The sequence below is a fragment of the Blennius ocellaris genome, assembly GCF_963422515.1.
Source record: "Blennius ocellaris genome assembly, chromosome: 10".
NCBI classification, from domain to species: domain Eukaryota; kingdom Metazoa; phylum Chordata; class Actinopteri; order Blenniiformes; family Blenniidae; genus Blennius; species Blennius ocellaris.
This window is the reverse complement of record NC_137659.1, coordinates 2204565-2229270: the sequence shown is the minus strand read 5'-3', so window position 1 is coordinate 2229270 and position 24706 is coordinate 2204565. Positions and strand designations below refer to the sequence as shown.

Below are 24706 nucleotides of genomic sequence, written 5' to 3'. Positions count from 1 at the left end.
CATGCAGAGCGCGTCTGCGGAGAGCACCGTCGGGGCTCCTCTCCTCGTCCTTCACACTTTTTCTTTTTTTCCCCCCCGTGCGTTATAAGGACGGTCCGGCTACGAAAGACAAAGCGGAACCCAGCGAGGTGGACTCATTATCTTTGCGCTCTTGTGCTTTGTGGACAATCGCCGCTGTCTCCTGCCGGAGGGGGGGGGGTCGAGATATCTGATGGAAAGTCAGCGCATCCGCCTGCTATCTCTCTGCAAGGAGGCGTCGGGAAGCTGAAGAGGGGAGACAACGTGTTGTGAATACAGAAGAGAACAACTATTGACACCTCCAGCCCGCCAGTCTGCCGCGTGCCTGCTGGAAAGAGCTGACAGAAAAAGGAGGCTAAAATATATATTTAAAAAAAAAAAAGAAAGGGTGGTGGGGGGGGGGAACGATTTGCGTTTGTTATCGGTCAATCCGACTTCAAGCTCTGAGTCATCCACTATTCGTAGATGCGTATTTACGAGCAAAGTGTTTCCACCTTTTATCTTTTTGGTCTCCTTGAAAGCGGCTGGCCGTCTGCCATCAGTTCTTCTCGATGCGCGCATGAAAAAAACAAGCCGCTCATGCAATTGTAATTGTGACTCTGACACGTTTTAAGTTGTTCTTCATTTAAAAACCTAAAAAAAAAAAAAACCTAAAAAAACAAAAAACACACAACTAAAACAACCGGATCAAGGACTTGTATTATGGCTTCGCTGTACCAGAGGTTCACCGGGAAGATCAACACGGCCAATTCCTTCCCGCACCCACCTGAGGCCAGCCGCCTCCTCGGCGGACAGGTCGCGGACGAGGAGCACGCGGCCAAGACCCCTCCGCAACTCGTCGACGGAAGACCACCTGTCCAGTACCGCAAGAAATGCCTGCGTGAGGACGAGGATGTAAGGCAACCCCCCCTCCTCCTCCTCCTCCTCTTTTTATCCATCATTTTGAGCGTCATTCAGAGTTAATATCTGCACACCTGCGTGCAGAGGCCTGAATGACTGGAGATACTCGAGCTCCTTCATTGGCTTCTGAACATGTTCTGGAAAAGTTTTAGGGAAAAAGAAAAAAAAAAGCTCTGCTTGTTCTCTTGCAGCTGCGTGTTGGAGTAGCTTTTGTTGATCTGGCTTACTATTACGTTTGACAAACATTGATAGAGGCCTTAAAAAGCTGCTGAATTCAATTATGAGATGTTTGGTTCGCATAAAAGGGGGAATTTGGGATTTTAATTATCTGAAAATATGTACAGAAATAGTTTGATTTAGATTCCAGACAGGATCCACGTGGTGGAAATAGCAGGTTGGAGTTCAGGATTGATGTTTTTTTTGTGTTCTTTTTTCTGTGCATAGTTTGCATATTTCCATTTTGCCCTGAGTGGGTTTCTTTAGAAAAAGCAGAGGTTGGTGTGTGTGCGTGACCTTGCCATCGCTTCTCTCCTGTCCAGGTATTTGCAAGAGTTAGTTGGAAGAAAATTAATAATTTTCCCACCTGATTTCAGGGAAGAACAAGCAAGTGATTTTGTTGCTCTTGTGGGGTGTTCCTGGTCAGTATCGAGGAACATGTGGCACCAGGATGCATTATGGGAAGAAGGTGAGGCAGTGTGTGATGTGTCTATAGACGCTGATGCTACCGCATGGATGATGTTCCCTGATCGCATCTGTAACAAGAGGGTAATGTGCATTTCCAAAAAGAAGGGTACTTTCACATTAATTGTCGACTGTGTTTGAACATGTGTCAGATTAACGCTTCGTTTGGTTGTAATATCAGTTTTTGAGTGCTTTTAGATGCTGTTTTCGACAGGTTTTAATGCATATTAGTTTTAAACAAGTTATGAACTGGTTTTCTGCATTTTCTTTCGGTTCCAAAAACACAAGAGATCATTAAAACCCAGAATGCTTGTTTTCCTCACTGTATATGCAACACGAGATGTGGGTCACCTCTGGACTAATTATAGGGGTGTTTTAGTGTTGAGATGTTTGATATACTTAACTCGTGTTGCGGCCATCTTTTTGATTAGGTTTAGTGAGTTTGAAAATACTTCAGACCATTATTTTTCAAGTTGTGCATCAGTTTATTTTTCTAGTTGCACATGATTTTCTAAGTGTCTGGGATTCTAAAAGCCTTCATGTGCCGGTTATACCAGGCTAGTTTTTGTATTTAATCTCAATCAATCTGATAGTAGTCGTAAAGATAAAATACTTAAAATAGTGTGATGAACACAGCGCGTTTGAGATTCTGATTTTGTTCTTCAAATTTCTAAATCTCAAACCAATGGAGGATTTGTGGGATGTGCTTGACAAACAAGTCGGAGCCATAGAGGATACGAATGCCACACCTTCAGAAGTCTTAATTTTTCTTGGCCGAGTCCATGAATGTCTTTGTTAGAAAGCACAATGCTCTCCTCTCTTGTGTGCACGTCGCACGCAACACTGATTTTGACCCATTCAGTGACGTGTTACACATTCATGCTTAATCGAAGCACGAAGTTTGATCACAATGCCTGTATTTTAATTGATCGTATCAATTCAGTGTCCGCGCTCTCGTTAATCCTGATCAATTGCAGAACCGGAGATGGTGAATGAAATCTGTTTTTCACTGGAAAGTGTTTGTGGCGCTGACCGAGGTGCTGAAACACCGCCTGAGGGAAAACCACTCGTGTGTGTGTATGTGTCTATGTCTATTTGTGTACATCTATGTCTATGTCTAAGTGTATGTGTATATCTAAGTGTATGTGTCCATGTGCATGTGCATGTGCACGTGTACATGCACGTCTACGTCTAGGTCTAGGTCTAAATCTGAGCATCTGTGTATTGTTTAGTTTAGCGAAAAAGCAGTTCGTTAAGCTGGGATGACAGTAGCGCTCAGTCTTTTTTTATTTTATGGGGGGGTGGTTACCATGGTAACCGATGCCGTGACCCCCATCCTCCTTTCTGACAGGTTTCTTGCCGTTTCCTCGGCGCCCATGGCTTTCTTTGTCGGTTTTTGTGCAACTCCTGTTTCCCCTCCAGCTTCTTTACCACTTAATGCAGTGAAAACAAATCGTATACATATATGCATATATAAAACATGCAAAGTCTGCACACAGAAATCACCCGCGATGCCAAACTTGAACCAGAGAGATTTGCACTGGGTTGACAGTGATGACTACTGACCCGCCGCGTGGCCAAAATGATGCTTCCTTTTCAAGTGTTTTCTGATGGTTTGGTCACTTTATGTGCTTTTATTGTGAGCCTCCACTTTTACCTTCACATGCAAGACATTTTTATTGAAAATATGTCAGGGTGTGTGCGGATATTAACTCGCAACATCCTGCTGATATAACATGCGATCAAATTAAGTTTTTCTCTTTTCTTTATGCTTCTGAAGCTTGTTGTTGGGAACGGTGTTGTACTCTTGTTTCTGGAACCAAAAGATAGAAACTAAAATCATGCTATCACATATATTCTGCCACGTGATTCTCCACCACAATACACACACGTTGAATTGTTGTGGAAGACTTCTTACCAGAGAGCAGATCCGGGGAAGCTTTTACTCTTTAGGCTTAAGCACAAATAGTTTTTTGCGTAACGAGAGTATCCGTACAAATACAGACAGTTGGACCAGCAGTGAAGGCTTTTTTTTTCCTTCTTTTGCACAAATAACTTTATTAACTATTTACAGAGTTGGATGATTGGTTCACATGGTTTTGTAACAGTCCAAATATAGTGTGTGACCTGGATTTAACTGCTGAGATTCAACCATTGCTACGTCCAAATGGCTTTCCTCAGAAGACTGAACGCTCGCGAGTTCTCCATAGTTCTCAGTGTCTATAAGAAGCAGGATAAAAGCTGAAGTTCTTCCTCATTGAGAGGCGGAGAAGAAGGAAGAACGTCGACTTCCAGTATCCTGCTTCAAATGAAGGTTCATATGAACATGAAAAATAATTGTCACCGCCCTCCTCCACGTGACCCCACTGCTCAATTTATCACTACTAACAACAGGAAACAGCCTGAACAAACCTCAGCTGTAGATCAGTGGGTGGAGCGGGCCGCCTGCCCGACTGTAAGGTTGCGGGTTCGATCCCTCATCTCCTGTATTCCATATTTGAAAGTGTCCTTCAGGCAGACAAGGAGGCTTCAAGATGACTCCTAATGGACGTCACCATGGGTGGGTGTGTGTGTGTAGTCCATTCACCATCACAATTCAATAATATTGAAATACACCAACTCCTTAAAAAGAGCACAGCTTCATGAACTTGAAGGTTTTTGGGTTTTCCCCGCATGAAGCAGCTCGTTAGGACGCTTGCTGCTTGTTTTGCTGACGACACCGAATCAAACCTACAACAAACACATGAATTATTGACGCCTCTCACATCACAAATCAAGTGATGAGGCAGCCTGCAGGCTGAAGGATGACACTTCCCGAGCTGTCAACAACAACATCATCATCATCATCATCATCATCATGATTACCATGGCTGATGCTTCTTCCCCTCGACGTCCTGCACGTTTTGTTCCACGAGCTCCTCCGAATCCCGGTTTTCCTCCGCGATCGGTCCTTCAGACTGAACGTTTGCAGTAAAACCAGCAGCAGCTGTTGTTCCTCTGGCTCCCCCGACATATTTATTAGGATTACACTGCTAAACCTCGAGGTCAGCTTAAGTCCCGACGCCCCTCCGAGTCGTGTCGGACCATGAAATTGCCTTTTTTTTTTTTTTTTTTTTTGCCTCAAGGAGATCGGGGAGTGCTTTTCAAAACTCTTCCTCGGGGAAACGCTGACGGCGTTCCCGTTTATTTCTCCCTTGAAGGAAAAGTGCCACAATTGACTGAGCGATTATGTGGATTTCATCGCATCCGTCAGGATATTTACCTTCTCGTTTACCGCTGTTGATTGGAGGGAATATTGGAGCGGCTGTTTAATCTGTCGACTTTCAGAGTTTCCTGCACTTTCACAATGCAGACGCCGCATCTCTGTTGGCAGCCGGGGTGCGTGCATGTGAGCCTGATTAATTGTTGCTTTGCTCTGCGTGCCTGCGTCACGATTCTGCTTTCCAGTCACGAGGAGGGTGGGGGGGTGGGGGGCAGCGCCGTCTCCTCCTCACTACACTTTACTGCTAATAGGAACCCATTAACATCCATAATTAACAGCCACACGTAAAAGGTGAGAACTGGTGACGGCTCGCCGGGGAGACCTCAACCACCAAGGACTGAATAAAAAACAACTGGAAAAACGAGTAAATAAATATTGGTTTTACAATCTGTAAACCAACCAACCCAGTCCTCATAAAACTGGAAACAGTGTTTATTATTACTGTATTTGATCTAAAACTATGACTACAGTCAAAGCTTTGTAAGTTTTTTTTTTACCCCAGAATTGCTTCAAAAAAGATCGATTTTAGAGAAATAACAGTTTAGTCACACACATTGGGCACAGACCAAATCCTGTAATGATTGTCAAAGTAGTAGCTCTTCACATAATAACACAGAAATCCGACCCCAATAGAGTGGAATCTATTTCGGTGAACAGAATAAATACACAGGAAAAAGATCAGAACACGATCGGACTTTGGGTAAAATCAGACAAATTCTAATACGCAACCTAATTTGTCTTGTTTATAAAGCTTGAGCCTGCAAAATATGTAAACGTGACTGCGATGTTGGGTGAATTCTGACGATATGTGGATTATTCTGTTCACGCCTCCTGCTTGTGTTGATTTGTCAGTGAATAAAATCAGCGTAAAGAAACGTGAGCCTCACATTCAGGCCGGATCATCAGCTTGTGTTGGCTGTTAGAATAACAGAATGCTTTTACAATCATAAAAAATGAACAACGCAATTTAGAAAAAAAAAAAAATCTAAATACTAAGTTGATTTAGGACAGGATTAGAGTTTGAGCCAATTCATGCTATTTGTAAGTGATTGGTCACACTAATAAACATGACATTTAAAATCGTAAAGAAGAAAAAAGAAATCGTATCGGCGTGAACAAAGCGAAGTCTCCGTTACAATGAATTGAATCCAGAAAAATAAGTGCTATAGAGGGAATTCCACATTTAGTCTCACCCAAATCCTTTAAGTGTCGGATTGGATTAACAGTTAACTCAAAATGATGCTGCTTCTCGTTTCCTCGTAACACAACGACAACATTTTGGCTGAGAATGACCTGATTTGCTGTTTGTTGTGTCTCCTGTCAGATTAAATCTGCTGCTCGCTGTGGTTTTCTGCATCAAATCCGTTTTTCAGTTGGTTCAGCGTCTTTGATGATTTATACCCAAAAAATGAATTCATAATGACTTTGTGTTGTTTTGTTAAACATACCAGCATATTTAGGATCGTGTGTCATTTGTTCTGAAAGATTTGTGTATTTAAAGAGTATGTACCACTCCAAACCTGGATTTAAATGGTTTTTAATCTTCAAGAAAAGCGGGAATTATTAATTTCTTATAACGTGGATAGATTTACATTAGATTTAGGACAATACTTCTACACTCTTAGTTAGCCAAAAGAAAAAAAACGTAGCCTAATCTGTGTTGTCTGTGCGTGTTTGAAAGGTCGCCGCTTGTTGATCCCTGTGCCAAATGTTTAATCTAATTCACCAATCGGAGTGCGACTCCTCCACACAATTTCTATAGCCGAGCCTCCATTTCCACTCACTGTGGCTCCGAAGCCTTTAAGACCACATGTGAGACTCGGGAGGCAGGAAATGGATGGATTGTCGATTCCACATAGCTTGAAAAATGATCGATTTCAACGGTTCCCTTCACACCTGATGTTTTTCTCACAGTGACAGGAAGCCTTAAATATAATGCTATGAATAGAACAAAGACGCTCAAAATATCTGAACTCTGTGTTTTTCTGTCGAACCTCCTTCATTTCAACGCCAAGCGCCTTGACGTCTTCGTGTATTTTAAGGTTTGAGGATCCAAATCACCCCCGATGAGTGAGCCTGTGTCGTTTTAAACAGTTGTTGGATTGACTGTTCTAAGTGTCAGTTTCCTAAATGAATTAAACATTTTTTTTACTGTTTTTGTCCTGAAAGTAAATGACAGATTCCTGTTTCAGGCAACATCTCGGAGCTTCTGACACCATTCATCACGACAAATGAAGCTTGTTAAGATTGATTTTCAGTGCTGTTAGTCATCACATTTGGTTCTATTTCATAAGAAATCACCACTTTTTAGTTTTTAAAACCAGCTCAGCTGCTCACTACAACTGTAAATTGCAACCATAAGAATCAGCCACCTTGATCTTACCATTCAACCGACTTCTTAGGACGTGCCTCCTCTACTGGTTGTCGTCGACTTCCCTGTTGCTTCCTCATGGTTTTCGATCGCCTGCGGGATCCCAAGGTACTTGTAGTTATCCTGGAGATCTCTGATAACAAAGGCGTATTCACATGTAACCCAATCTTAGACTGTGGGGTTGATGGTGACGTCCCATATTTCCCATATTTCCCATGATTCCCCAGCAAACGACGCAGACCTTGTTGACCCGGGTCAGTGTTTGTCACAACATTTGGGGTTCTTGCCTTAAGACCCTTACTGGCTGATGAACACCTTCAGAAAGATAATTTACATACTGTGTATATGTAATACATGCATACAATATAGCATACTGTAAATGTGGCATCAGTCAATGTACAGTTCAAGAAAACATCCACAGTAAGTGTGTGATAAAGAAATCCACAATATGTAAAAAAAACCCAACTACTTAATGCCGTTATTGTTGGTTTCTATTTTCTAAAGACAGCACCACATGTCTGTCCCAGAAGCTGCTGCAATTGCTCACAACAACAGTGGATTTATACTTATCGTTAAAAGAATCTTGTCACTAAAAGCTTTTTTTCCCCTCAGGGATTCATCATTCTTCCTCTTTTACTTCTCCCCAGCTTGTTTTTTTTTCCCCCCTCCTGAAAGTCCACCAAAATGTGATTTTAAATTAGCCTTTAAATGGCCTCATCCCGCCTCACTCCTCCTTCACAGTGTGACGTTCTCCCAGAGGAGGACGGTTGCAGGGACGTAGTGTTGGAGCGATCACACAGTTTTTGCAGGCGACATCTCTGGGGAAAGGGGGGGGGGGGGGGTGGGGGGGGGGGGTCGGGGGGGGGGGGGGTACGTGTGCGGGGGGTGCTTCCTGTCGTGAAGCACTTGTGTTTTAGCGCGTCGGTTTTCCGCGCCTGCCGTCTCTTCAATTGACGTGACTCGTCAAATTCAAATTCTACAGAAGTCTCGGCTCACGTGAGCTCCGAGCTCAGGAGGATGGAGTTCATCAGACGGAGACGACAGTGGACCCAGTACACCGTGAGACGACGGTACATAAACACACACGCTCTCACAGCGTGACGACACATTAACTGTAATCACTAAAGTCACACATGCGCACATTTTTTTTTCCCTCCTCACAGAGTCACACATACGCTTACGCGCCGAGACGCACACACTTGTCACGTTGCTTGTCCCTGCATGAACTCGCCTGCGCCTTCTGCTCAGAGATTCTCCAGAACGGAGTAAGACAGTTTGGCCACTTCCCAACTCTCAGTTTAGCTCCGAGGCTCCTCCTGAGGTCCGACGCTCTCATAAATCAGCCGGACGGAGCCCAAGCGGATAAAAAGGGAAGGCGCTCGGCCGTCCTGATTATCTCTGCGTGCTTCAGGTGGCGCAGGCTTGCGGGAGGCTGCTGACTCATTCAGTGGATGATTCCTCAAGTCCTGCTCCGCGATGATCACCTGCACTGTTTTTACTCCTGATGTTAAAAAGCAGCACTTTGGACCCACTGGGCAACTTTGACTCCTTCTGGCGGCAGGTTGAAAACTGCTGCAGGACCTCTCTGTTCCTCCATCCGCTACTGAAAGTGTTTTGAAACGACTCAGAGTTACTATAGTACTTGCTTAAGTCATTTAAGAGCGACGAGTTACTTGATAAGAGTCAGTTGAAGTTGAATCAGTATGTGCTCTGTCTATAATCTGCACATTTTTAAAAGAAACTTGATTAACGGACTGATGTCAAGGAGGAGAAGCAACAAAACAGCAGTGACAAGCTGCAGAAAACTCCCAAAAAGGCTTAAGCTTATTATTGTATATATAGTGGGACGTTTCCACGTTACCGTCGGGAGGGCTGAGGAAGCTCAGGATCATGAGGGTCTCCTGTCAGCTGGAGTTTAGTGAGGACGAAGCCAGCGCCGCTTCGCAGCTGGTGAGATGCTGCAGTTCTGTGACTGTTTTTAACTTTTAAAGTATGGCGTGATGGCCGCACTGGCACTTCGCTGAATGAGTAATCGGTAATCGCAACGCTGGGAGAAACAAACAAGCAAGCAACTTGCTTTATAAAGCACTTTAATTTAACCCAAGTGGACCAAAGTGCCGTACGGGGGGAATAAATGGGATGTAAAAGTGCACCGTTGCACAATTCGCACCTTGTAGAATCGATTAAAGTTTCACACAATACAAGTGAAACAAATGCACTTGTAACAAATTAGAGGGATAAAAGCACGGATGATATAAAAGGCATTGAAAGATAAGTAAAACCGTGGAGTGTGAAAGGTCGACGGCTCACATGGTGTGAAAGGGCCAAAGAGAAGAAGAGGGTTTTAAGACGCTCTAGAAGCAGACAGGGAAGCTTCTCGGTCTGACAGATGGAGGCAAGTCATTCCACAACACTGGGACGACGGGCATATTAATGACATCAAATGTTTTCGGAGAATGGAGGCAAGAGGCAGCGGGAACAACGAGAAGAGAAGAGGGCCGAACACTGAGCCTTGTGAGACCCCGGGTGAGCAGGACACCGAGGATTCAGAGTCACCAAGGCGGATACAGGAAGTTCCATCAACCAGGAACCAGATTTTATACCTTAGATCAGTGTTTTTCAACCACTGTACTGCGGCACACTGGTGTTTCCGCGAGATATAGCCAGGTGTGCCGTGGGAAATTATCCAATTACACATTTTTTTCTAAAAAACATTTGCTCTCACAGCCACAGTGTGTTGAAGAGTAATCATGTATAAATACTCTTCGCCACTAGATGGCGGCACATAACTTTGCCGTTGAAATCGAAACTTAACAGACGTCAGTCTGGTTAATCACCACCACCTGCTACCATCTTGTATCAAAGTACTGTGTCAGTGACAGTGATGGAGAAGTTTTTGAAAAAGGAGGATTTGAACTCCGAACAAGACATGTTCGTGTTTGTCTGTCTTCTATTCCTGCCAGGATCTCAGCTCTGTGTTCATCCTGGCCCAGGTTTCACACTGAGTGAGTAAAAATAAAAAAAAGAAATTGGGAAATACCTTTTTCTGTATTTATTTGATTCCTGTTGATAAAACTTTGATGAGAATGACTTTATAGTGTTAATATCGGCTACAGACTTTCAAATTTTAACATTTTCGGGTGGTGGTCTGCCTCCAGATTTTTCCAAAGAAAAAAGTGTGCCTTGGCTCAAAAAAGGTTGAAAAACACTGCCTTGGATAACTGATTTCCACTCTTTCCACGTTTATTTCTGTATTATATAAATACATTTTTAGTTAATAGCACGACGACCACGGGAAACAAAGTGACGCCTGAGACGCATAATGTAAATACATTTCGGATTGCCGTCTCGTACACACGTCGCTACCTCTTCCGGTGTGGCGTCCAGACGGGATTTTCCATATGTTCGCCTCTGCTTATCTGTATGGTTTCCGAGCAGTCAGATGAGTGAAGGCCACACAAGGCAAACACGCTGTCACCCGGTGCAGCTCCTCCCCTCAGGACAACACAACCTCCTCAGCAGGACCTCTCTCTCTCTCTCTCTCTCTCTCTCTCTCTCTCTCTCTCTCTCTCTCTCCAACGTTGCCATGGTTGCAAAAGGTGCAGAGGGGTGAGGCTGCAAAGCTCTGCCAACATGCACAAGGCCGCTCGCTCGCTCTCTGATGGCGGCTCTGACCGCCATCTGCAGATGACGCGCTGCAACATTTTTTTTTTGCCGTGTCTCCAGTCGCTGCTTCCTCTCCATCTTCGTCCACCTTCTTTTCTTTTTTTTCCCCTTTCTCTCTCCCCCCTCGGCTCCTCTCTTCACAACAGGTCATCCATCCCTTGCCCGGCATCGCCACTCCGTGTTGACACGCCATCGATCACCTCTTACCGCCCCTCCCTCCCCGGACCTGTCAGCAGCCTGTCAACAGGCCGCTGCCCCCCCCCCCCCCCCCCCCCCACCCGTCTGATTTACTGTATTATTACACAAGCTGACAGCGGGGATTAGTCAGTGTTTAAACACAGGGAAGCCTTATTACCCCTCGACGGTGCCGAGCCTCCTCCTCCTCGCCCTCAGGTGAAGGATTTTCTGATCCGAGAGCCGTGAGAAGTAACAAACACATCATCCAGCCTCATTACGTCTCCGTCTGGATGATCCACCGTCGTTCTATTCACTTAAACGCATCACAGCACTGCAAAAAAAATACTACAGTTGAATAATAATCCAATGAAAATGTGAGTTATATCATTATAAATATGATCAAATATAGTAAAATTTCAAAGTAAGCAATTCAAAATATAATAGAATGCACTGAAAAAAATCATTCTCATGCCCACAAAAATTCTTTGTTGAGGTAATGTCATTTAATCATGTCACACTTTTCCATCTATTTATATTAAGTAGATTGAATCCCATTTATTCATATTATCTGAACACGTATTAGAATGAACCATTTAACAAGAACAAACTCAATATGCAGTTTTTCAGTTTACATATCAGAAATATGTTTGACTAACAGGAGCATATTGAGTTTCTTGTTAAATGGTTCATTCTAATACGTATTATCTGAACATGTAATAGCATGAACCATTTCACAAGAACAAACTCAATATTAATCAAACATATTTCTGATATGTAAACTGAAAAACTGCATAGTTGAATTTCTTTGAATGTATAGTACATTTGAATAATACATTACACATGTTATCAAATATAGTAAATTAAAATATAATTCTATTAAATATAATAGAATATAGTGAGTGTGCGAACCACTGCGCCACCATGCAGCCTCTGAAGAGCTCATAAAGAAAATTGAGTCCAAAACCTATTAAAGGATTAAAAAAGGGACTGATAGGTACTGAGATGAAGCCACTGACTGATCTGAAAAGCACAGTAAAGAAGATATTAATCACAGATCGGAAATAATCCAAGAAAACCTTCATTTAAAATTTCAAAACTCTTTGTGTCACATTAGCCATTTCGCTAAATATTCAAAACGTCTCCTCCCGTCGCAGACTGAACTTCACGGTGGATCTGAGAGATTTCCTCTGCCTTTAAGAACTTTATGCCACTAAATATATCCGTCTTTTCTACCCTGCTGGCTTCCTGCGGCCTCCCCTCCTCCCTGCCTGTCTGATTTTTATTTATAACTTCAGGACATGTTTGCAGCGTTTCTTTCCGTTTGAGGATTAACTTTATTAGTCGTGCAACTGATAATCCAACGCACCACGCTGGGAGGGGGGGGGGGGGGGCACTTTCCCACACTTCAATCGGCTTCTTGCTGTCTGTAATAAAAAAAAAAAATATATATATATCACTGGTTTGATTCCCTGGATTTACATGCAGGAGTTTTTGTGTGCACTGAGTCTGTTCGTCCACTAGAGACTGTTGTGTTCCAGTTAATGCACCGACTGCACACTGCAGGCATCCGCAGGCAGTACAGACGCGTGGAAAAGAAAGCCTTTAGGAAGAGTAAAAATATTGATTCAGCGTCTTTAATTAAGTACTATTTTATTTTTAAGGTCTGAAAGTTACTCATGTGTCTTTTAAAAAATTTTTTTTAAGGAATATGTGCATTTTTTGTGGTGGTGGTTGGGATCATATGCACATACATGTATGCAAAAGCATGCACGCATACGCTCTAATTATTGTTATTTTAATGTGTTTCTCAGGAGAGCCGCGCATTTTAAGGCATGCGTGAGCGAGAAAGTGATTGACTGCAGTAGATTGTCGTCATGACTGACGTCACTCACTGCTTCTCCCTGCATGAAATCAGTTTTGTTTATTTGCTTTTTAAATGTGATTTATGTTTTTGTTTTTTCTGTTTTCTCATCCTGCTTCCCTATGGTGTTTAAAAAAAAAAAACATTTCCTGAGCGTCTTCGCCCTTCAAATCGCACACACACGTCACCCCCCTAAAAATAAAAACAAAAACTGCTGCGTTGCTGCAAAGCTTCTGCGAGTGCGCGTTGAGCCTTCTGGCGCAGCGACTGGCCTTCTCGTCTCCATCCGAGACGAGGACGTCAATGTCGCGTCCCACAAGGACCGTAAAGGTCACACGGTCACCTAGCAACGTCAGCCGCTCGCAGGTACGGCATTGACCCGTAGACACGGACAACCTCTCCACACCACCGACGTCTCCTTTAATTCTGACATTTAATTGAAGGAGGTTCGAGATCAAATGGTCCTGTGGGTTTCTGAGGGAGCCGGAGGGGAGCAGGAGGGGAGCAGGAGGGGAGCAGGAGGGGAGCAGGAGGGGAGCAGGAGGGGAGCAGGTGTCTTTGAGCCGCAGGAAGTCCTGCTGAAGCTTCACGTTGTGGCGTCATCACATTCACTTCAGCCTCAGGAAGTCCTGCAATCACTAAACCTACTTACAATCAGACATCAGGCCTTTATTTTGTGATGTTTTCATGGCTCAGTTGAGTTATTACACATAATCTTAATTCAATCCAGAAGTGACCAGATCACTGACATTACAGCAAGATGTTTAAAATCATTAAAATCAACTGTAAATATTTCTCCCTTTTTTTTTAATTGCAAAAAGCCCTCACTCAAGTTCAAATATGCAAAGTGAAATAGGAGCAATCTCTGCCTCGCACCCCAACCAAGTCGTCTATTTGCAGCAGGTTGCAGTCTTCTTGCATGTTTGTTTGTTTTTTTTTTCAAAATTGGCTTTATGTTGAAAATCTAGTAATTTTTCATTGTAATTGTTTCTGCAAAAATATAGATATTTCCATCCCCTATACTCTGGGCCACACCAATGAAGATTTTAAGATTAAATTTAAAAGTTACATATGGCAGCGTTTTACTGATCCGGCCCATTCAAGTATTTTAAATATTTAGCCTTAAGGTATAGGAATTGTTGTTTTTTTTAATATCCTTCATACAAATTTCACAAAACTATCCACAAAAGTCTCAAATGTTTGCATTTTTGAGGTTTTCAGCCAAATATGCTAACACTTTTTATTTCTTGCAATACCGCCGTCTACCACAAGATGGTGCAGTGAGTCTGTCTCAGTTGCTTCTGGCAGGAGAAACGACAAGACATTCACAAGTGAAGCACTGGATTTCCTGACATTTCGCTTTCAAAGGTCCTTTTCCACAACTGGATACAAACAAAACAAAACAAAACAAAAAAAAGATTGAAGTAATTCTTCAATAATGAAGCCAGAAATTGAAAGCAAGTGAAGGAAACTTCCTCTACAACGTTTCTGTCAGCTGGAATTGGAGCAGCAGAGCGGAGCTGCCATTTCTCCCGAGTCCTCTCGCACTCTTTTTCTTTTTTTTCTTTTTTTTCTCTCTCTCGCTGAGACCAGGCAGCAGTAATCCGTTGTGTCACACCGGCAGATTCTCTTATCGACCCCACCATGATACCGCAGCGACACACACACTCACAGGACCTCGTATTTTTTATCTGGGACACACACACACACACACACACACACACACTCGGAATATCTGAAAACAAGCACAAAGTCAGCGGGGTCACACCACTGCTGAGAAAATCTTGATGTAACGTGTGTGTGTGTGTGTGTGTGTGTGTGTGTGTGTGTGTGTGTGTGTGTGTGTGTGTGTGTGTGTGTGTGTGTGTGTGTGTGTGTGTGTGTGTGTGTGTGTGTGTGTGTGTGTGTGTGTGTGTGTGTGTCATGACATCGGTGCATATTGAGATACATACACGTAATGTACAGAATATAGAAATTTGCACAGTTTGTGTCTGTGACTTAGATTTCTGCATTTGCAACACAACAGTTCTGTATTTCTGCAGCAATTTCCCTCTATAACTAAACCCAAACTCCAGTGACTGAGTTACAAATTTCATTATACTATAAATTATTATATTTACTATGTAAATATGGATCTTTTAACATAGAGATCAATTGTAGTAAAAGGCCCTCTGAAATCTAAGCAACTAACGACCTCACAAAGTTTTAATAGTAATCAACATTAGCAATATCCGCACTGAAAATGATAATAAATTATGTTTCTATACACTGTGCATTCACGGTCTGCATATTAACATATTGGGCCCGTCAGCTGGAGCCTTACTGCCCCAGCCTGTGTTTACAATCAAGAGTATTTCACTCCTTTCTTTCATTATTGCATCATATCAACAGTGAAGATGAGCGAAAACCGCAACGCCGCACTGTGATTTTTACTTTTTTCCAAATACGAGTATGAAGCACAAAGAAATCAACATCATTTATTCAAGTCTGTTTTGTTGTTGTTGTTTTTTTTTCCACTAGTCACAGTTGTTAACTTGAAGAGGAAGATAAAGGTTCTCCTTTGTCTCCTGAAGCAGGAAAAGCAAACACGTGAAACTCCTGTAGAAAAACACCACCTGTGTCTTTTCCATCTTCTTCACGTGCGTGCGTGCGTGCGCGCGTGTGCGAAACAACCAACGCCGCCTTGCATGTCACCTCCATCGTTTTCAGCGTTTTTCTGCTCTTCCTGTGTGAACTGACGTCGTTTTCAAAATGTTGCCATGTGAAAGCGAAACTTTTCTGAAACGAAAACGTAAAAAAACCGATGCATTTTCATTTCAAACGTCACGTAAACGGGGGTGTTTTGTTTTCCCCCACTGTGGGAGAGTTGCCACCTCACGTCAGCAGCTGTGACGGCGCCATCCAGAGTTGAAAACCGAACTCTATCATACGGGATTTATTTAAAATATGACCTTATTTCTGGTGTTTTTCCAAACACGTTTCGGTGTTGGAGGTTAAGTATGTCAAAGCTGACTGCTCTCCACCCCATCCCATGTGTTGGTTCTGGTTCAACATCAAAACACATTTGCGCATCGAGACCAGAATTTTCCAGATCAGTGCTTCAACTGAGCAGATCAGTTCCACATCGCTGACGAAACCGAGACTCTGAAACCTCAAGATCCTTCATTAGGGAATCCAGTCGGTTTCATTTTTGTTTCACAAGTCAAAATGTCTGCAGAGATGAAGGTCCGTCAAGTTCACAGCGGACCGGGGCGGCTGCTGCGCTCAGGCTCTGGTTTAGATTTCTGATGAATAACGCATGAGAGGGGTTTTCATGTTGCTTCCTCGCCAGACCTTGGTGAGCTTTTCCAGACTTCAGAGGAGCAACAGGAGAGGAAAGTTTTCGGGCCCTGCTGCCATGGAGGCGGGTTCCGAGCTTGTTATGTGGGCTTGAAAGCTCGGCGTGGAGACAGACGGTCAGTTTCAGCTCCCCCAGTGATTATTTGCTGTAGCTTAGGTGGTCGGCGGATTGTTGATGCTATTGAGTGATTGGCTATCGTGGGGCTGGAAGTCTGTCAAGTTGTGGGTCCCGCCAATAACCAGGAAGCCGAATCCCCACTGATTGACGCTGCTCCTGACTGACACTCCCTCCAGATTAGCTGTTGCAGCGTGGGAATACTTTCTCCCTTACATCTTCCTGTTGTGGGTCGTGTGTTCCAGCCAGCGGGCCTCAGAGTCCTTCAGATGTCTGTGTTTGTCTTCTGGCTTTTTCTTTCGCGGAAAGGATAAACAACCCGGGGTAAAAAGTGCGGCTGGTGTGTAATGCTGATCTGTGCTGAACAGCAAGATGCTCTTAGTAAGCTGATGGCTCAGGTAAGTGGTTCAGTGCTGATTGTTGCGAAGGGGCCCCGAGCACTTCATACGATGCTCTCCTCAGATCCACTTCCAGTGACTGGAGCCCCCCATCCCCACCCCCACCCCCCAGTGCTGCTTTACAACAACTACATGACATATTGTAGTTCATTGTAAGTTGATATAACCAAAAAAAAAAGTCATTTGATCGTCATTCCAGATTTTGTTTTTAGCTCAACCCATATCTGTTAAGTCTCACAGTACCCGTCTCGACCACAAGATGGTGTATTGAGTGGCTAAGGTATTTGCGAGTAACTAAAGACATCAAACGACACGGCAATGGCGAGCCAATAATGGGCTGAATATTGGGATTTTTTTTATGACCCAAGTTCTAAAACTTTTCTTTGGGCAAGCAAGTCAGGGGGAAAAAAATCGATTCACTGAAAAGTGACATAGATAAATAATGCTTAAATGTTTTGGACTTTGTGGTACATCTGAAGAGTCTTACCTCAGCCTGGTTCAGACCTCAGATTGTGTTTGTGTTTAGTACAAGTATTGCGTCGACACGTCTTCTGGACTTTGTTGTTAAAAATCTACTGCAGTTCACAATGGGCTCCTTTCGGGTTTTACTGTTTTAACTTGTAATTTGTTTGGAGAACCTACTTGGTATATTTTCCTTTGCACCTTCAGGAGGATCGTAGCGGTGGGAAGCTGCAGCTGGCGACGAGTGTGGACTGAATTATGAACTGAACTAGTTCAATATAAAATCTGTGAACTGAACTTTGAACTAGTTCATGTAGAAACTGAACTTTCCCAACACCGCCTCCTGCATTAGTGGAACTTCCTTTATCGCTTTGTCCCTTCGTCCCGCTCTCTTTTTATCTCACCGGTGTCGCGCTGCCCTTTTCTGCCTGACAAAGTGAGACTTCAGCCAATAAAATAGGACATATTCATAGCCGGAGTGGAGCTCGGAAAGGTCACGGCGGCGCAATTCCATCCGCCCATTATCTTCTGTGTGACTGGATCCAATCCCAGTGAGCGGCGCACCGCAGGTCAAACGCAGAGAGACACTCCCATTCATGTCTGCAGGCAACGCAGGCGGACGACCTCCGACCTCAGCCAACCTCAAATGCAGGTTTTTGGACATTCGGAGGAACACAGATAAAATCCTCACACACACACACACACACAAAGAGATAACCACAAACTCCATGTATGTTCGGCAAACAGGGAATTTCTTTTGGTGGGTTTTTGAGCTGCCTACAAAATAAGAACATTTACATGTATGTATTCACGTGACAATTACAAGGTACATTTATACATATGTGAGTGTCCAAAGTAACAAAGTGTAAAAATTATTGATTTGGAAGAACAAATATTAACACAAAACCACATTAACATACAACACGAGTGCTTGTATTTATTATAATCCAATAGTGTAAAGATACATCCTTAGTTTTAATATGCTTTAAAAAAAAAAAAAAAGTCCCGTAAGTGAACAGTCAGCCTTCAGTCTGCAGCATTTCTGAAGTGGCTGTAATTGAATCGGCGCCCTGTGAAGGGTTAACGCCGGCCAGGTGGCTGTCCGGAGGACGGGCTGCTGACGGCGGGGTTATCCTGACCGAGCGGGGTTAAGGGGTTTGTCTCCTCCGGCTCCTCTTGGTCCACTTCGCTCCTCGCCGTCGCCATGAAAACACGCAAGCTGTCGCGGGTGGAGAGGCTGTGGAAGGTGAGTCCCGCACCCTCTTTTTATTTTTCTCTTCTTCTTCTTCTTCCTCCGGAGCAGCATCCCCCCCCCCCAACTTCCCCCCCGTTACTGAACGACGCTTTTAATCGCTGCGTTACTGAGCACTTGAAGGGCAGGTTCAAAGAGAAATTCACGAGCGCCGGAGGACCGCTTGAGTTATTTATTTTAGCTTTGAATGAGTTTGATGATTTAATGAGCACTTCTGATGACAGCCCATATCGCGGCTGCTGAGATTGGTTGAATCACAGTCATTATATCTAAAAACTTGTCAGACGTTAAATTGAGGCGCCGCGCCGTCTTTGAGGGACGTAATCAAAAGCAACTGTGTCTCATCAACTAACATTAAGCTGCTTTTTTTTTTTTTTTGCAGTTTGTTGAAGTTCAACTCAACAAAACTTTTTTTTTTTTTTTTACTTCTTTTCATTGAATCTGCAGATTTAAACCAGTGCAGAAGGAATGCATAATTGTCTTAGTTTGCATGTGTCAATATGCAAACACACACACACACACACACACACACACACACACACACACACACACACACACACACACACACACACACACACACACACACACACACACACACACACACACACACACACACACACACACACACACACATACAAAGACGGCAACCTGCACGGGAATAATGTTAATGCACTCCCGTACAGGCTTTATTTGTGGTTAAGCAAAGCTTGCAGGGTAATGCACAGAGTGCTTCCTCACTCCCATCATGCACCATCAGCTTTTTTTTCCTTTTTTTTCCCCCTGTCTTTACTAAGATGCATATTTAATAAATGATCACCGGCACAAAGCCTCACCAGCAACATTAAAGATGAATCGATGGTCGACGCAGTGAGGTAATTACAAACAGAGGAGTGGCCTCATTGAAGGGATGAACAGGAGAAAAGATGTACAGATGTACTCCATCAGTTCGGCCACATGGTTGTGTAGTGGTTTAGCCCTCTCACCTCGCGGTAAGAACGTCCACGGTTCAAGTCCTCTTTAGGTTGTAGTGGTTCGCACTCTTGCCAGATTTAAAGTCTTTAAATCCTCATTGAGCAAGAATAAACAGGTTCAGCGCACAATATGAGAAATCTATTTTATTATCCTGGGGACAAACGGAGACATATTGCACATTTCGTGCACGTAAATGGATGAAGCTATTAAAATCGTGGCGATGATTGGACTTACATTTTTAAGCTACCTTTGAGTCAATGTTAATCTTATTTAATATTTGCACATTAAACCATGGTTTAGTCTCTTGGAAATGGCTGAATTTACTGTATATAGCTTTAACTAAAATGCACGAAAGAGAATAATTTCCTCCCTACGTTTCCATTTTAAAAGTAATTAAAAAAAGAAAACCTAATATATACAACTATCTCAAACTGAACTCGACGTTAAGTGAACAACTTGGAATTGGTCCCATGAATAAAATACTAGTTTTCTACGGATGTGATCCGGTCGGGAGGATAGACGAAGCACAAAGTGAAGTTTTGATGAAGCAGCTTCACACAAAATGGGCCACGTTCGCTCCAGCTTGTTACCAGTTTGGTCTCACAAGTTGCTGAAAATATATTTTCAAAAAGACAGAAGATGAAACGCGTGCATGTGCAGAAAGTGAAAGAAATTGCACCCATTTTAACCAGCAAGGGCGTTTAACCTGGAACACTCCAGTTACAATACAATGGCAATATGTGCTAAACGGGGATTGATAATTAGTGTAACTTGTCATTCTGTGGTCCTCCTGCGGGTCAAATCACGTCGCTATCAAAGCTTCCTGCTTTTCCTGGAATGATAACTTTGGTACTTTCTATGCTTCTTTTTTTTTTTTTTTGCATTAAACCATCTGCTGCTTCTTCTACTTGAAACTTAAAAGCAAGTGCAGATTTCTGAGGAATTTGCGATTTCCCTGCTGATTTTTATTCTCGTTTCATCTGTTCTGAATTTGTGAGAAATTGTCTGTGCTCATTTGCATTTACTTGTCCTTCTTCTGCCACATTCAATTCATCATTTTGTGGCGATCTGCTTGTTCTCTCTGTGGAAATTCTGTCTCCTTGTGGTCATTTTACACCCGGGCTGTTTTTCAAAGCATTTCGGCGGTTTACGTGCAAATTAAAAGTCAGAGGTCTTTTTTAAACCCTCCTAAAAGCCCGGTAGTGTGTATTTGGCCGGCGGTCTGGGCTCGGAGCTCAGCAGGTTGGCGTGTTTATCTCGGAGGTGTCGGCAGGTAGGAGATGCGTGGCTTTGATAGACTCCGCCTCCAGCTCTGCAGCTCACGCTGATCTCAGCCAGCCTCCTGTGGTTGTTGTCCTTGTGTCTGCCTTCAGGCCACAAATTTGCATTTCTTCCGACACTTTTATGACTTTGACACAATCGTTTTAAAGCTGCAGTCTGATCGAGAGAGAGAGAGAGAGAGACACAGTGACACAGAGAGAGAGAGAGAGAGAGAGGGGGGCGCACAAGCTGTCACCGGGTTTTCCCTCATATCTCGTGCATATTCAGGCTTCAATAACTGGAATTTTACTACGTGTATCAGCGCTTTCTGGAGACGGCAGACTGAGCACTGCGATGACTCTCAGAGGAATTCAATTCAAACTTTCTCTGTTGTCATGCTTTCGTCGCGTTTTTGAAAAGGTGGACCTTTTCGAAAATGCTCTGCCTCCATGAATATGGGGGGGGGGGAACGTGACTTTTCCCATACATTGTTGCTGTGCAAAGTTCTTCTGTATATGCACAAGCAGACGGACAAAGAGGACGGCAGCTTATATCGTTTCAGCATTTCTGCCGTTTCCATGGAAACGGATATCATTTTGGAAATGTTGCCTTGTACGTGTAGAGGTTTTTTTTTTGGGGACAAAAACAATACAAGAACAATGAATTTTGAACTGAAACGTAGCGCAAACGGCCTGGTCTCGAGGTGAAAATGTGTTAAAATGTTTAGTTTAGTTGCTCTACTAAATTTGAGTAGAGCAATACTAATTTTGAGTATTGATTTGTTTGACTGATAAGTGATTTTTACTCAGTGACTTAAATCTCAAATATGCTGCTACATACCACGTGTGGCCAGTAGATGTCACTGTATGACAACAGCAAGCAGCTACATTACCACAGAACAACCTGAATTGATGGCGTCACTACGCCGCCTTGTGGTGCAAAGTGGTTAATAAGACAGAACTTCCTGGATAGCTCACTAAAAACTGCGAGGAACTCATCGGTAGTCAGCGTCGTGTCCTCTGAAAAGATAAGTCCTGCGCTGCGTGGGCACAAGCCGCACATCTCATCTGTGTGTGTCTGAAGTACTAATAACACAAAGATGGAGGGAATAATTAAACATAAAGTAGATTGGAAGGTTGTTTTTTTTTTTTTGTCAGTCTGCCGGGGTCCTTCGGGGCTTGGAGTCGTCTGATGATGAAAAACCTTTTGAGCAGCCGCAACTGAGCGGAGAACGACGAGGCTCTATTCATGGAGATGCTGCTAATTTGCTTTTAATCACTCCCCTCTGTAGCTCCTGTGCTCCTTTCTTAAGAAGCACACAACAGCACCGACGTATTAATTATCTCATCCTGCGTGTGATTCATTATCACTGGCTTTTTGGTCCTCGGGAGTCACATTTCTGTCACCTGTGACCGATGTTAATTTGATGATTTGTGTCTCGACCGCCGTTAATTTTCTTCTCTATCGCCTTGCAACAGATTTTCCACGAAAACGTGGCGTTCACTTGAAAAAAAAACAAAATTATCAATTTTTTTTTTTTTCCATTTTTACAGCCCCCTCGTAAGCCACTGAAGAGTGCACATAAAGTTCATGAGGCTCATAAGTCTGTTTTTTACGAGGACGGGCTCAGCAGATGTGTTAATGCTTGGTAAATGTGCGCTGACTCACCCTGCTTGTCTCTCTCTTATATTTATTTATTTATTTATTTATTTATAGACGCCAGATGCCCGTGTGCTTTTCTTTAATGAGCGTCTTTACGGGTTCCTTGTTGACATAATTTTCCTGCTTTCGGGGGTTTATTTTGTGACTCGTAGCCACTCTGCGAGTCTGTGCTCAGCGTCTGTTTGATTAGCTCCTTTATTTTTATTTATTTATTTTTTTTAAGAAGATGATGTTTGCCTTGAGGTGTCTTTTGGGGGTTTGGTGTGTGTGTGTGTGTGTGTGTGTGTGTTGTGGATTACTGTGATCTTCTGAAAACACTTGGATGGGAGTAACACAACAGAGCAGCTCAGACGATTCTTCTTTTAATGCTTTGCGTTGAGCTGATTCACCCATGTGGCAGCAGATATGTAGCAGCAACGTCAAAATAAAGGACGCTGATGATCTAAAACATGCTCATAAGTTACACGTCGCCTTATTCTATCTCATTTATTTCAGATGCCAAAATATCACATGGACCGTTTCCATAAAATGCATGCATTTTTTTTTCATAGAATTCACTTTCAAACTAACATTATAGCGCCACAGTATTATTTCAGTCAGGCGTGTCTGCTGCGACCACTTTACGCCACATGATGGCGCACTGAGCCACTCCTGCTTGGCCTTTGTGTCTCGGGTTTGTCTTTACCGCGATATCGGCACGCGCAACACAACACAAAAGACTGACCTGAGGTCACTTGCTTTTCCATGCACCGTGTAGTCATGCATATTCAAAGTGGCTGGATTTTAAATGTGAAACAAAAGTGTGATTAAGCTTGAATAATTCACAAAGGTTGTGTGATTAAAATTGAAGAACCCAACTGAGAGAGAGAGCGCTGATTTGCATCGCAAATCATGATGTCATAATACTAAATAGTAATTACCTATTATATGTTGACCTGATGTCGTGCTGTCATTATGTGTATGTATGGACTTGTGTATACGTGTGTATGTATATATGTACATGCAAATATGTCCATGTGTGTAAAGCATCAAAAGCCCAAACAAAAGATGAATATACTAATATTATATTAACTCATTGTGTTAATTTTTGCTTCGTTCAATGTCTATATTAGCTCATACATGCTGTGTTTTACATCTTACACAAACAACACTGATGCATTGCTGTACCTTTATATTATTTTCAAGCTATATACCATTTCAATACATATACCACATGCATATGTGAGCAGTAAAATGAAATATCAAAACAAGCGAAGACATCCAGCTAATTGTTTTATCTCCTCCATCTTAAAGCTGTTTGTTATGTTGTTTCCATGCTGAAATCCTTCTGCAGAAGTTTAGGCACGTTTTCACGATTCTCCACAGATCGACTCCTCTAATTGATCCACAGTGGGAAGTTTTACTTGTTTTTGCAGATGGTTTAAGTCTGCGATTTTGCCCGCGTTGGGTTTTTCGCTGAGGTGCAGCAGCAGGATCAGTGTTAAAAAAAAAACCCAACAACAACAAAAAAAACCTGTTTGCCTCATGTGGACGGTGAACCGGGTTCCTGGTGTGGCCGGCCCCTGAACCACTGAGGCCACGGGAGTGAGAATTCAAATGGGAATAGTTCAACCAGATTAATATCATGCGTGTTACCACAGTGACGTAGCGTCGAGATCGGTGTCCTCTGTGTGCGTTTGTGAGGTGGAGCGCCGCACCGTCGCCACACGCCGTCATCCACTGTCCCGACTTCACGCCCGGGATCTTAAGGTCAAGCAGGAAAGTGAAGAAGGAGAGACTCCTCAGGCGAGAGTCTGAAAAGCGCCGTAAAAGGCCTGCAGAGATCTGCTGTGAGAGCTGAATTAGCGCCACCATGTCCACCACCATTACCGGCAACTTCAGGACCATTAAACTGTTTCCTGCACAGTCATTTTCTCCAGGGGAGCAGTTTTTTCTCCCGGTTTGGTCCCAGAGGCGGTGTGTGTGTGTGGGTTTTACTTTTTTTTTTTCTTTCTTTGCCAGACAGTAATCTGCACAAATCTTTTTATTTCTCTGAGTTTGCTGCCGTTTCCCCCCCCCGAGAAGCCTGTTACTCTGTGGTTTGAGATAATCTTTTTCCTCCGGGGGAAAAACGACTGGATTGAAGGATTCGGTGTAGAGTTGCAGCATAGAATGGAAAGTCGTCAGAAGTTGTTTCGGGGTTTGTAGAGACGAAATACCATAACCTGCTTTATTCTATTTGTAGTTTATACACCTTTCTTTCTTGTTTTTTTACATCAACTCTTGTAAAGACAGTGGCTGAACAGACATAATGTTTATCATCATGATAGA

General features: G+C 43.2%; 1 protein-coding gene across 1 annotated transcript in view; it reads left to right on the top strand.

Annotated features, from left to right (window-relative positions):
* Window positions 1–720: 720 nt before the first annotated feature.
* Window positions 721–24706, top strand: part of LOC308134986 (A-type potassium channel modulatory protein DPP6-like) — a gene marked incomplete at its 5' end in the record, with an annotated part of 85434 nt that continues 61448 nt past the window's right edge. Inside the window, 1 exon segment of the mRNA XM_080502849.1 lies at window positions 721–912. Coding sequence (XP_080358975.1) covers window positions 721–912 — 192 coding nt within the window.